Below are 14,454 nucleotides of genomic sequence, written 5' to 3' on the forward strand. Positions count from 1 at the left end.
CATCTGATGCGAAGAACTGACTCATTGGAAAAGACCCTGATGCTGGAAAAGATTGAAGGCAGGAGGCGAAGGGGACGATAGAAGATGAGATGGTTGGATGGCATCATTGACTCAATGGGCATGTGTTTGAGTAAGCTCTGGGAGTTGGTGATGGCCTGGGAAGCCTGGCGATCTGCAGTCCGTGGGGTCACAAAGAGACGGACACGACTGAGTGACTGAACTGAACTGACTTTCCTTGAATTCCTTTCTTTAGGAGGACTTTTTAACTTTTTATTTTGTTTTTTTGCGTGGACAACCTTTTATCATCTTATTGAAGTTTATGAACAACCTTTCTTAGATAATGTTTTTTAGGTGCATAAAATATAGTATACAAGATAACTAAGGAAATCAGTAATGTTGATACACGGTTCCACTCACTGGTAGAAACTGACATTCCTGTAAATTTAAAGTGACTGAAAAATTTACATTATGATTATGAATTTAAAAGAATAGGACAAATCATTTGCCTTTTTTTTCAGGTGCGGGCCAAATTTACAGTTGATGATTATAGTCATTATTTCTTTACTCCTTGCATCCTTACCCAGTGGGTTCTTGGCTTATTCAGATATGATTTAGAAGGAGGTAAGTTTTGCTTTTATGATTTCAAATCATTTATCTTTCTTTAGAATGTCATAGTGTGTCTCTCCATGTGTATTTATGCTGTGTATTATATTTGCAATAGATAAATGAGTATTGAAATGATAATATTTTAAAAATTATAATTGAAATAATGTTGATATTAAATTTAAACATATGAAAATTGTGATATTTTAGTACACTTCCTTTTCTAAACTATGATTTTCACTATTAAAACTTGATTTGAGAAAAAATGTAATCATTATTCTTTACAGCCAAAGCAAGTTTAATATGCTTTTAGGGATTGATATTTTTAGTAAACTACTAGAGATAATAGTGTTTAACATATCCTTTAAATAATCAAAAAAATTTACCTACTCATTCATAAAATGAATTTTAACTCTTTTCCCCTTTTTTTTCTATTTATCTGATGCCAAAATTATGGTATGTAGATTCTCATTCTCTAATTCTTTCTAACATTATGTTGAAATAGCCCATTTTTAAATCATTTGAATTTTACTCTAATTAAAGAAAATTTTGTCTCTTTTAGGATCCTCAAACCATCCTCTAGATTATGTATTAGAAATTGTAGCATATGAAGCACGGCGCTTATTTCGTGACAAAATTGTTGGTGCAAAGGAACTTCATTTATTTGACAGCATTTTAACATCAGTGTTTCAAGGAGATTGGGGCTCAGATGTACTAGATAATATGGCAGGTAATATAGTTACAGACTTTTGTAAATTTCTAAATGCTGTGAGAACTTTCAAATTATTTTTCTTTCTGATAGTATGATTTCATATGTCTAAACAAATCAAAACTTTGGATAATTTAGGTATTATTGAATCGCTTTACTGTGGAGTAAAAATTAATACAACATTGTAGATCAACTATGCTTCAGTAAAATAAAATGAAAAGCCCTAAAACCTTGGATAATTTTAATGTTTTAACCATAAGAAGTTGCTTTGTCTTTTTTACTAGATTGCAGTAGTTATTTTCCAAACAAAATAATGACGGTAATTTTTTTCTTGGAAACAGTTGTTCAGACTGCAAGTGTTTTATATTTGCAATTCAAAATTGTATTTCCTGAAGGACTTTTACTAATAAAAATAACCGTATATGTGTGATACTTAAAAGGTCATAGTGAAGACCTATATTTGATTATAATGAACTTTGATTTGAGAATAATGGCAGCTCTCATTCCTGTCTCTACTGTTAGTGTCCTTAGCACAGAACACGCACCCATTAGCAGCTTTACCCGTTGTTACGATAAACAAAGCGTAGCACCAAAGGAGCTATGTTACATTTGCAACTGTTACTGCTTAATGACCAATTTGTATTATGAAAATGCTGTGGGAGTGATGCATGTAATAGGAAAATCAACATGGTGAAAGGACTTTGACAGAAGAAGACTATCATTTGAATCTATTCCGTAATAAAACTGCTTTTAAGCTATAAAATGAGTTTCTGTTGTATTAGAGTGTAAAGCTAGGCTTCAAAAATATTACATGTAGTACATTATATTGTATCTTTCTGCATTTGATATTGGTTCCAGGATCATAATGACATAAGTGAGGGGGAGTCTTAAAGAAGAAAGGGATGTTAAGATTGATAGAAGGAATTTTCTACGTGTTGCTTGAGTTTTAGAATCAGGAAATAAGACAGTATGAAATGCTAAGAGAAGCCTGATAATAGTTCAAAGTTGACTTGGTTTTGAGTGAGGTTTTATGTCACTGTGTACTGTAGCTTTCATGGCTTAGCATGGAGAACTTTTGTTCTCAAATACTACCACTTTTCTCAATCAAAAAACTGAGTTAATAATGTCTCTTCCTGCGAAGAAAATGATATATCCTTTGGACATTAGATAGTATTAGTGTGTTTTTCTCTACAGTTTATATCTTTTAGGGTCTCATGGAGGACTTAATACGTAATGTCTTTTCTCAGTATTTTACTTTTAAATAAAGGATTGTATTTTTTTTAAAAAACAGACTTGGTATCTGTTAGATCTTGGCAAATAGGATTTTCACATAGTAGAATATTAGTTTATTAAGAAAAATTTAATTTTAGATACTTAAACTAGATACATTCTGAATATATTTGGGATAAATGCTGGAATTTAGGGGTATAGCAGATTAGAGACTAATTCCTTTTTTGAGGAAGTTACTTTGAAATTTTTTAAAATAATTTTTATTTTGAGATAATTATAGATTTACATACAGTTATAAGAACTAATAGAGAGAGAGAGCGTGAACTTTGTACTTGTTTTCCCCCAGTAGTAGCATCTGACAAGAGTATAGTACAAGGTCACAACCAGGGTATTGACACCGGTACAGTTAAAACGGATGAACTCCTCTCCCCTCCTCTGGAAACGACCATCTTTTCAGTGTTTAATTTTGCCATTTCAAGTATCTTACTTTTCATTCGGGATAATTCTCTGGACATATATGCAGATTCTCAAGTGTTTCAGTGGTTTATTCCTTTTTATTGCTGAGTAGGTATTTTGAAATGCTACCATTTCTTTCACTGTTTACTTGTTGAAGGGCATCTGAATTGTTTTTGGTGTTTGGCTCTTACGAGGAAAGCTGCTATAGCCATTTATGTACAGGTTTTCTGTGGACTTTTTTGTTTCTCTGAGATAAATGTTCAGAAATGCAGTTGCAGTGTTGAATGGTACTTGTATGCTTAATTAACAAATAACAAAACTGCCACACTGTTTTCTAGAGTAGCTGTATTTCATTTTATATTCCCACCAGCAATATATGAGTGATCCAATTGCTCCACATCCTTGCCAGCATTGGGTGTCATCACTGTTTTTTATTTTGGCCATTCTGATAAGTGTATATTGATGTGTCGTGGTGGTTTTGTTTTGTGTCTTGAAAATGAAGTCGTTCAATGAGGTTGAGCATCGAGTGTCTTCTGCATGTCCTCTTCAGTGAAATGTCTCTCTGTCTTTTTTTTTTTTTTTGTCTCTGTGTCTTTTGCCCACATTCTAATTGGGTTTTTTAAATATTGAGTTTTTAGGGTTCATTATGTATTTTAGATACGATTCTTTTATCAAATATGTGATTAGCAAATATATTCTCCCACTCTGTAGCTTGTATTTTCATCTTCTTGATAGAGTCTTTTATAGATAAAAAAAGTTTTAACTTGATGAAGCTCAATTTATTAATTTTTCAAAGGTTTTTTTGGTGTCAAGCTTAAGAACTAGGTGTAGTCCTAGATTTTGAAGATTTTTCCCTACTGTTTTCCCCTAGAGAGTTTATAGTTTTATATTTTAAATCAGTGATCCAGTTTGAGTGAATTTCTCTGTAAGATGTGAGACTTGGGTCAGAGTTCATTTCTTTGCCTGTGGTTGTCCACTTGTTCTAGTACTGTTTGTTAAGTAGTTACCTTTCTGCCTTGAATTGCTTTTGCACATTTTTCAAAAATTAGTTGTGTAAGAAATGAATTGCCAGTCCAGGTTCGTTGCACGATACTGGATGCTTGGGGCTGGTGCACTGGGATGACCCAGAGGGATGGTACGGGGAGGGAGGTGGGAGGGGGTTCAGGATGGGGAACACGTGTATACTCGTGGCGGATTCATGTTGATGTATGGCAAACCAATACAATATTGTAAAGTAATTAGCCTCCAATTAAAATAAATGAATTTAACTAAAAAAATAAAAGCAGAGCTGATAAAAAAAAAAATTAGTTGTATAAGTCTGTTCCTGGGTTCTCAATTCTGTTCCTTGATGTATGTCAGTCTTTCTGCCAATAACATAGTTTTGATTGCTGTAGCTTAGTGTCTTAAAATTCAGTTGACTGTTTCCTTATTTATTCTTCCTTTCTCAGAATCATTCTAGGTATTTCAATTCCCTTGCCTTTCCATATAAATTTTAGAATAATCTTGTCTGTATATACAGTGTTGCGGATTGTGGTAGGAATTGTATTAGTTCTGTATATTGGTTTCAGGAAAAACTGACCTCTTTATTATGTTGATTTTTCTAATCCATGAATGTAATATATTTATTCATTTATTTACTCTTTCTTTCGTTAGTGTTGTATGATTTTCAGCATATGGCCTATAACATATTTGTTAGATTAACACCTAAGATTTTAATTTTTTTTGAGCAGATTGCAGAAAACCAAGTTGTATCTTGAACTTCCCTTGTATCTCAGTCAATAAAGGATCTGCCTGCAATTCGGGAGACCCAGGTTTGATACCTGGGTCAGGAAGATCCCCTGGAGAAGGAAATGGCAACCCACTCCAGTATTCCTGCCTAGAGAATCTGATGGATAGAGGAGCCTGGCAGGCCACAGTCCATGGGGTCACAAGAGTTGGACATGACTTGGTGATTAAGCTCTATACAAGCTGTATCTTAAAGAATGACTATATTAAGTGAAGAAGAGAGGAAGGGCATTCTAGACAAAGGAAAAAGAATATGCAAAGAATCAAAGGTTTGAGAAAACTAGAGTATGTAGTAGGATACGGAGAAAGATAAGAGATTCAAGCAGTCGGTGAAGCCAAATTGTAGCCAAATTACCTTGATTAGGAAAATGTTTTAAGGCAGTGGGAAGCTATATGTGATATTGGAGTGCAGTGGCACTAGCAGATTTTGTTTTGTGTTTGTTACTCTAGTAGCAGTGAGGATACATTTGATGGGGCAGAGGCTTGTAGCAGGAATATGAGTTAGGAGCATGTTCTTATAGTTGAGAAATGATGAGATATGAAGATAATGAGTTGTTTCTTACATGTGTTTGAATGTTTTTCAAGTGTTTTGGGAGTCTACATAAAGTTTATCCTTTCTATGTGGGGAGAAATTAGGTTTGTCTTATTCATTACTTATTTTAACAAAGTACAGTGTTTAAATACAGATCTGTGATAGATATGTGTTTAATGAATGAATGCACGAGTTATATGTATGTTAAGCAATTGGAAATACGGGACTAGACTAGAGCTGGGAGACCTGCCTATAGATCATGAATCAGATTTTGGTATATATTTAGATAGTTGATAGTTTAATATACAGAATAAGATTAAATAATTCCAAGGGCATATTTATTATAAAATTAAAGTATAACAGACTGACTTTGGATCCCAATGAAACTAAAGAATATTGAGTGATAAGTGGACAGCTGAAAAGAATAGTGGTAGTGACTTGAGCCCAGTATAGATTCAAGGAAAAAGCTCCTTTAAGGAGATGCACACAAGCCATGTTAGAATAATGACTATAAGATTTGGATTTGGCACTTACGGCAGTATTGTTGTTCCCAAATAAGACTTTAGATAGTGGTTTTGCTAAGTAGAAAATGTGAGAAATGTGATGGATAAAGAAAGAAGAATGTGAGTCTAGGGAAGGGAGGGCTGTTGCTGAATGCTCTATATGACAAGAAGACTGATGGAACAGTCTCCCAGAGGAATTGGGAGCGGGAAGTTTCACTAGAATGGTGAACAGATTTTCCTTATATGGTAATAGGAACACTGCTACAGATAAATTTAAGAAAAGTTGTGGTGTTTTTATTTTCCAATTACAATTTTATTAATTTTTCTTTTATTTTAAAAGATAGGGCTCTTGATATTATTTATAAATCTGTGTTCTTTTTCAAGAATAATTTTGAGATTGTTTTATTTGTTTGCCATTTCAAAGTAATTAATCTTTGCCTTTTTGGGGATGTTCTTATTTGGACTAATATAGTTAAAAATGGTTTAGTGTGAAATATATTTACTGATACTCCCATTAGAAATAACACATATGAAGAAAAAATACCTTTCATTTCTACAGATAATTTCTATGTTACGTGGGGAGCCCAACATAATTCAGGAACAAGGTCAGTCCCAGGACAACCTTTGCCTCCCCATGGAAAACCACTTGGAAAACTAAATTCTTCAGATCTTAAGGATGTTATTAAAAAGGTATGATATGAATCATGAATTTGAATTGGGATTTGATTATGATTCAAACCGTTTTCAAAATATTTGTTGCAAGCTTTCTGAGGGCATTAAGTGAAAGATCTTAGAATAGGAGAAACTGGTTTGTGTCTTACAGAAGACAGCCCAGTGTGTCAGATCTAACCAGAAGCACATGTACTAACACAGATAAGTCTAAAATTGCTAAGATACATGCTGGGAAAAGGTATCTGAGGTTGGAACTATTAAAAAGACTTAATTGGGAAATACTGCTGTTAATAGACTATTGACAGTTAATGTACTGTTAACTGCTCATCCTAGAGCAGTGGTCTTAGCCTTTAGTGAGCATTAGAAATTAGTACCGGAAAATATTGATGACTGGGTCCCATTGTGAGAAGTCAGATTTGATAGGTGCTAATCTGAACTTAAAAAAATCAGAAAAGAATCCAAATTTTGGGCTCCTAAATGATATTGATGTTGCTGTTTCACTGAAACTTTTAACAGCACTGTCCTACAGAGTGGTTTTTTTTTTTTATTAATTGTAATAAGAAGCATCTGTATTACATATGATTGCTTCAAAGATTAATATTTGTATGGAAGTTAGTATGGATTTTATACCAAGAAAAGTTTTTCATGGTCTGGTAAACTGATTTATCTGACTGGAATGGGTATTGCAAAGTTTGGGAATATGCAGATGTTGTTAAATGTGTGAAAGTTGTCCTCTCTCTCTCCCTTCCCTCTATCAATGGCTCCTGGCAGGGCATGCTACCTCTTCATAGGCTTTTGATTCGTGTCTGAGCAGTACATAAAAACGAGGGTTCACAAAATATTTTCATTTAGGCACTGCGTTTTGAGAGTTTGGAAATTGTCTTATACTCTGTGCACACTGACTTCACGTGCTGTTGTTTTGCTGTTCAGTCGTGTCCGACTCTTTGCACCCCTATGGACTGCAGCACGCCAGGCTGTGCTTCACCATCTCCTGGAGCTTACTCAAACTCTTGTCCATTGAATCAGTGATACCATCTAATCATCTCATCCTCTATTGTCCCCTTCTCCTCCTGCCTTCGATCTTTCCCAGAATCAGGGCCTTTTCTAATAAGTCGGCTCTTCACATAAGGTGATGAAAGTATTGGAGTTTCAGCTTTCAGCATCAGTCCTTCCAATGAACACCCAGGACTGATCTCCTTTAGGATGGACTGGTTGAATCTCCTTGCAGTCCAAGGGACTCTCAAGAGTCTTCTCCAACAGCACAGTTCAAAACTATCAATTCCTCAGGCTCAGCTTTCTTTATTGCCCAACTCTCACATCCATACGTGGCTACTGGAAAAACCATAGCTTTGGCTATATGGGCCTTTGTTGGCAAAGTAATGTCTTTGCTTTTTAATATGCTCTCTGGGTTTGTCATAGCTTTTCTTCCAAGGAGCAAGTGTCTTTTAATTTTATGGCTACAGTCACCATCTGTAGTGATTTTGGAACCCAAGAAAATGGTCTCTCACTGTTTCCATTGTTTCCCCATCTATTTGCAATGAAGTGATGGGACCAGATGCCACCATAATCTTAGCTTTTTAAAGGTTGAATTTTAAGCCAGCTTTTTTACTCTCCTCTTTCACCTCCATCAGGAGGCTCTTCCTCTTTGCTTTCTGCTGTTAGGGTGGTGTCATCTTCATATCTGAGGTAATTGATATTTCTCCCAGCAATCTTGATTCCAGCTTTTGCTTCATCCAGCCCCATGTTTCACATGATGTACTCTGCATACAAGTTTAATAAGCAGGGTGACTATATACAGCCTTGATGTACTCTTTTCCCAATTTGGAACCAGTCTGTTGTTCCATGTCCAGTTCTAACGGTTGCTTCTTGACCTGCATACAGGTTTCTTAGGAGGCAGATGAGGAGGTCTGGTATTCCCAATTTCGAAGAAATTTCCAGTTTGTTGTGATCCACACAGTCAAAGGCTTTAGTGTATACAATGAAGCAGAAGTAGTTGTTTTTCTGGAACTCCCTTGCTTTTTCTATGATCCAGTGGATGTTGGCAGTTTGATCAGTGGTTCCTCTGCATTTTCTAAATTCATCTTGAACATATTTAAGTTCTCAGTTCATGTACTGTTGAAGCCTGGCTTGGAGAATTTGAGCATTACTTTACTAGCGTGTGAGATGAGTGCAATTGTGCGGTAGTTTGAGCATTCTTTGGCATTGTCTTTCTTTGGGATTGGAATGAAAACTGACATTTTCCAGTCCTGGGGCCACTGCTGAGTTTTCCAAATTTGCTGGCATGTTGAGTGCAACACTTTCACAGCATCATCTTTTAGTATTTGAAATAGCTCAACTGGAATTCCATCACCTCCACTAGCTTTGTTTGTTGTGATGCTTCCTAAGGCCCAGTAGACTTCACATTCCAGGATGCCTGGCTCTAGGTGAGTGATCACACCATTGTGTTTATCTGGGTCATGAAGATCTTTTTTGTATAGTTTCTTCTCTGTATTCTTGCCACCTCTTTTTAATATCTTCTGTTTCTCTTAGGTCCATACTGTTTCTGTCCTTTATTGTGCCCATCTTTGCATGAAATGTTCCTTTGGTAACAAGTGGTAAAAATTGGATAGTTTGAAGTCTTTTACATCCTGCTTATCTTATACTGCTTTTTACTAGTTATATTAAAGATATTCAAAAGTAATTGACTGTTGTGGACTTATGCACTTGTTTGACATCATGTAAATTTTTCCTTAGAAAGTGCCATGCACCTGGATTACTAGATAGATAAGAGAGTGTGAGACAACACATATTTACTCAACTTCTTTTCTTGAGTGCACCAAAAATATAATATCTTAATCTAGATAATTAACACTTTGTTATATACTTGAGACTTGCATTAATTATGTAACATTATTTGTGTTTTTTTTTTTAAAGGGTCTTATTCATTATGGACGAGATAACCAGAATTTAGATATTTTGCTTTTCCAAGAAGTCCTGGAATATATGTCTAGGATTGACAGAGTGCTGAGTTTTCCTGGAGGCTCGCTTCTGCTAGCAGGACGCAGTGGTGTGGGTCGTCGGACCATCGCGTCTTTAGTTAGTCACATGCACGGGGCAGTGCTGTTCTCACCAAAGCTTTCCAGGGGATATGAACTGAAGCATTTCAAGAATGATCTCAAATATGTAAGCGCCTCACAGTCTTTTACTTTATTTGGTTTTAAATCCTAATTATTTATTATTCTAAAAGGCTTTAATGGCCTTTGAGACTCTGATATAGAATATAGTCTATTTTATTTTTTGTTGATTGTTCGCTTCATGATTTTGCAAAATTGTTTTTAGCTCTCAGTACCTCAGATTATGGGATGTTACATGACTTGGTAAGATAAACAAAAAGTAGAATTTAAGACATACGTGGGTGTATTTAAAAATAATCCTCTAGCTTTTAAAGATCTACCTATAAAACAATTAAATGTTCTCCCAGAAGTATTTGTTTATGAACAGAATTTACTTTTCAAACTACATTTGGATTACTCAATAAAGTATCAGTCAATAAAAATAACTTAGTTTACCTATAGAATGAAAATTTTTACCACTATTGCCAAAAAGTATTTAGTGGGTTCCAGAATGTGCTTTCTCATTGTGCAGGTGCTGCATCTTGCCGGTATTGAAGCCCAGCAGGTTGTTTTACTTCTTGAGGATTACCAGTTTGTACATCCGACATTTCTGGAGATGATCAATAGCCTTTTGTCTTCAGGCAAGTGAATGGGTTTTATTTAAAGAAAAATAAATAATGTAAATCTTATTCAAGTGAAGTTATCTCATATAAAATTATGTTTCAGAAAATATTTGGCATAGCTTCTACTAAAGTGATAGAAGATTAAACATTAAACATGCTCTGAGCAGGAGAACTGAGAAACCCTGTTTTTATGAAACCAAGAGGTTGTGGAATTATATAAAAATGATGATTAAATATTGATATTGGTAAATATACTGAATAATTTGCCTTCTTACACACTTTTGGTGGGACTATTAGATAATATATATAACCTTTTGGGAAAGTTATCAACCAGTACATATTTAAAAAATGTGCTATACCCTTTGATATAAACATTATATTAAATTGTAGAAATTTAGTTCATAGAAATAAAAGAACTGTAAAGAAATATGTAAGAAATAAGAAATATGCTAGAACCTCACTGTCCATCATTAGTGGAATAATTTAATAATTATAATATGGCCTTAAATATGGCTATATAATAGTAGATATATTTCAGATATATTAGATTTCATATTTCTTGAATTGTGGTATACTCTTGTCCCTGGAGCCAGCTTATCTTTTTGGTGAGTCCCTGAGGAAAATACCTGCAGTTTCCTACATTTCTTCCTTTTCTGCAGAATTTATGAAGGTTATTAGAATCTGTTTGTAATGTATAATCATTGTTAATAGAATTAGTGTGAGATAGCTTTGTTTTGGGTCTTTCATGGTTGCTCAGTTGGTAGATAATCCGCCTGCAATGTGGAAGACCTGGGTTCAATCCCTGGATTGGGAAGATCCCCTGGAGGAGGGTTTGGCTCCAGTATTCTTGCCTGGAATCCCCCGTGGACAGAGGAGCCTGGTGGGCTGCAGTCCATGATGTCACAGAGTCAGACACCACTGAGCAACTAAGCATGACACGGCTTTGTTTTGAACTTGGACCAAGAGTGTTTTGGTACTTAAGTATAAATAAACCTTGTTAAATCTAGTTTCAGCGCTCTGAGTTGCTCCACTCCAGGGACTGAGGACAAATTTACATGATGCTCTTGTTCCACTGTGCTTTTATATAATACATGTTTTGAATCCTGCTAGGTAGACTCTGCATGAAGTAGTCTTTTTGTTTTCAGAATTTAATAGCTTTGGTTGAAGAAAACATTTTATTTATAAAGTAAGGTGTCTACACTGTGGTGCCCAAGTGAGAAAGACTCTAGTTAGACAAGTAGTACATCAACTTTTGTCAAAGTGGAGGTAATGGTATAGTGAAAGTACTAGGCCTTTTTTGTAAATAACCTATTTTTTTTTTAGGGATTCCCTGATAACTCAGTTGGTAAAGAATCTGCCTGCAATGTGGGAGACCCTGGTTTGATTCCTGGGTCAGGAAGATCCCCTGGAGAAGAGAAAGGCTACTCACTCCAGTATTCTGGCCTGGGGAATGCCATGGACAGTACATGGGGTCACAAAGACTGAGTGACTTTCACTTTCACTTCATTTTGATTTTTAAAGTTCTTATTCCTGCATATTGCTTAAATTGTCACTGCTGCTGCTGCTAAGTTGTTGTGTCCGACCCTGTGTGACCCCATAGACTGCAGCCCACTAGGCTCACCCGTCCCTGGGATTCTCCAGGCAAGAACACTGGAGTGGGTTGCCATTTCCCTCTCCAATGCAGAAAGTGAAAAGTGAAAGTGAAGTTGCTCAGTCATGTCCGACTCTTAGCGACCTCATGGACTACAGCCTACCAGGTTCCTCTGTCCATGGGATTTTCCAGGCAAGAATACTGGAGTGGGTTGCCATTGCCTTCTCCAAAATTGTCACTAGATGGCGACTTTGTTTCTTTTGGCTGATGTAAAGTAGCAGGCCAGATATTCAGGGTTTTTGTTTTAATTTGTGAAAGCAAACATTCAGATAAGCATTAACCCAGTAATTATTGTATGATAAATTGGTCTTTATTATCAACATATAACAGCAAAAATTATAAACTTAAATTTTTTTGGTTGTTAATTTTTCTAACTTTTTTTGGCAAAAATATTTATGTGAAAATACTTTCATAGAAAGTACTTAATAGGCCCTTTGGTCTCTTTTATATATTTAAAATTCTTATTCCCTATAGAGTATGTAAATAGAACTAACTTTCTTTATTAAATTTAAGGATACAAGGGTATCTTGGTACAGCTCAAACTTAGAGAAAGACATAGAGCATATTTACATGTATGTGCTTGTGTTTGAATATGTACATGGCTGATGGCTGGGTCGTGATCTGGTACCTCTGAGATAAGCATAAAGAAAAGTAGTAGTTTAGACCGTGTTGGACTTTTCATGAATGCAGAAAAAAATTTTTCACTTAATCTTACAGTTTCTTGTGAACTACAAATATGTTGATTTAATACATATTTATTAAATAACTGGATTTATGGTGTGAACAAGCCCTCTATCAAATTCTTATAGTCTTACCACCTTTATTTGATTTTCATCATTCTGTTGCATAGTAGCAGGCCATGACTAGTTCTCCTGATTTCTAGTAACAAGCCCATTCATTCATTTATTTAACAAATATTTATGGTTTAGATTCTTTGCCAGAAATGTCCTAAGTTTAATATTGATCATAATTAAATATTTGCCTTCTGGGAATTTAGAATCTAAGTGGGCAGGGAGAAGTAATTCATTTATTATTAAATGATGTGATAAATGCCAAACAGTGATGTTTGGATATTATATTCAAGAGAAAAGAGTAGTTTCCCTAATATGTTGGTATTCAGGAAAGGCTCATGGGCGTGGCAGTTGGCAAAGTAGTATCTTGAGGGATAAACAATATTTTTAGTGGAAGATTTGGGGCAGAGCAAGACTGTGGTATGATGTATTCCAGGAACAGGAAATATTTCATTAAAGTTTTAGAACACAAAAAAGACCTGTGGCGGATTCATTTTGATATTTGGCAAAACTAATACAATTATGTAAAGTTTAAAAATAAAATAAAATTAAAAAAAAAAATAAAAAAAATAAAAATAAAAATAAAGTTGGTTTAAAAAAAAAAAGTTCACTAAGGTTAGAATACAAAGTCTTGGAAGAGGGTAGAGAAGGACTTGGAAAGGCAGATAGATGAATGGTTAGTGGGAGGAGTTTGAATTTTTTTGAATGAAGGTTACAGGTATATATTTGTGAATAATATAGAGGTGATAGGGCTTGCTTGTTTTGGAAACAAAGATTGAATAACATCAGATTATTTAATATAAAAATAGAAGAAGCATCGTGTATGTAAAATGTGTGTTGAATTTAGTGTAATGTAGCTAAATCTCAGAAGAAATATAATGTTCTGCAGGTGAAGTTCCTGGACTCTACACTCTCGAAGAATTAGAGCCCTTACTCTTACCTCTTAAAGATCAGGCTTCACAGGATGGATTTTTTGGACCAGTCTTCAACTATTTCACGTATAGTAAGTATGATAGAGCTCATTAATTTAACTGTGCTTCATGTGAAATAAATACATTTAATCTACCTTATTTTCTCATTAAATTGCAAAGGTATCTTAAATTTTGGGTCCATTTGGTAATTTATATTTTTTCTTTTTTATAGAACTTTTAGAAAATAGCTGGTAAGTAGACTAAAGGCTAACCTATAATAAAAACATGTTAAGTAAAATTTTAGCAAAAGGTTAGGATGAAAGTATGGTAATGTCTTTTGGGATATTTACTTTGCTGCTTTTGTTTCCATGTGATAAACTTAGTACCTATCTTAGAGAATTAGTGAATTATTTAGATTGTGCCACATTCTGTTAATGAGGTGACTTTTGTTAATGAGATGACTTTTGGTCAGCACCTAGGGGTGGGGGCTGGTTGCCAGGGAAACCAAACACAGGAGTCCTTCCTCTTTCCCAGGAAGCCACATCAGAAGGGGAGAGATCAGCTAAGCCCCATTATTAAGTCCTGGTGTGGGGGAGGGGTGGCCTTCCCCCTCCCCGCCCTAGACTCACATAGTACAGAACGTACATTCACTCCATCAGCCTGGGCCCCTCGCTGCTCTCAGCTTTCTGCTCCATGTCACCTCTTGATGATTTTTTTTAAAAAATACTTTTAGATTTATAGAAAAGTTGCAAAGATGGTCCGGGGAGTCCCTGTGCAGCCTTCAGCCAGCTTCCCCTCATGTTGGCATCGCACTGTAACAGCTGCAGTACATTTGTCCAGCAGAGAAATCAATGTTGGTTCAGTGCTATTGGCTCCCCTTGTGCTCAGCTGGTAAA

General features: G+C 35.2%; 1 protein-coding gene across 3 annotated transcripts in view; it reads left to right on the top strand.

Moving 5' to 3' along the window:
- The window catches only part of DYNC2H1 (dynein cytoplasmic 2 heavy chain 1), a 399,828-nt gene that overhangs the window by 104,939 nt on the left and 280,435 nt on the right, over window positions 1-14,454 (top strand). For all 3 annotated transcript variants that reach the window (XM_044929811.2, XM_044929812.2, XM_044929810.2), the window contains exons 46-51: window positions 519-621; window positions 1,166-1,333; window positions 6,378-6,508; window positions 9,404-9,652; window positions 10,115-10,223; window positions 13,537-13,650. In XM_044929811.2, the coding sequence (XP_044785746.2) occupies window positions 519-621; window positions 1,166-1,333; window positions 6,378-6,508; window positions 9,404-9,652; window positions 10,115-10,223; window positions 13,537-13,650 (874 nt within the window). The remainder of the gene's footprint in view (window positions 1-518; window positions 622-1,165; window positions 1,334-6,377; window positions 6,509-9,403; window positions 9,653-10,114; window positions 10,224-13,536; window positions 13,651-14,454) is intronic.

Source organism: Bubalus bubalis, chromosome 16 (genome assembly GCF_019923935.1).
Source record: "Bubalus bubalis isolate 160015118507 breed Murrah chromosome 16, NDDB_SH_1, whole genome shotgun sequence".
NCBI classification, from domain to species: Eukaryota; Metazoa; Chordata; class Mammalia; order Artiodactyla; family Bovidae; genus Bubalus; species Bubalus bubalis.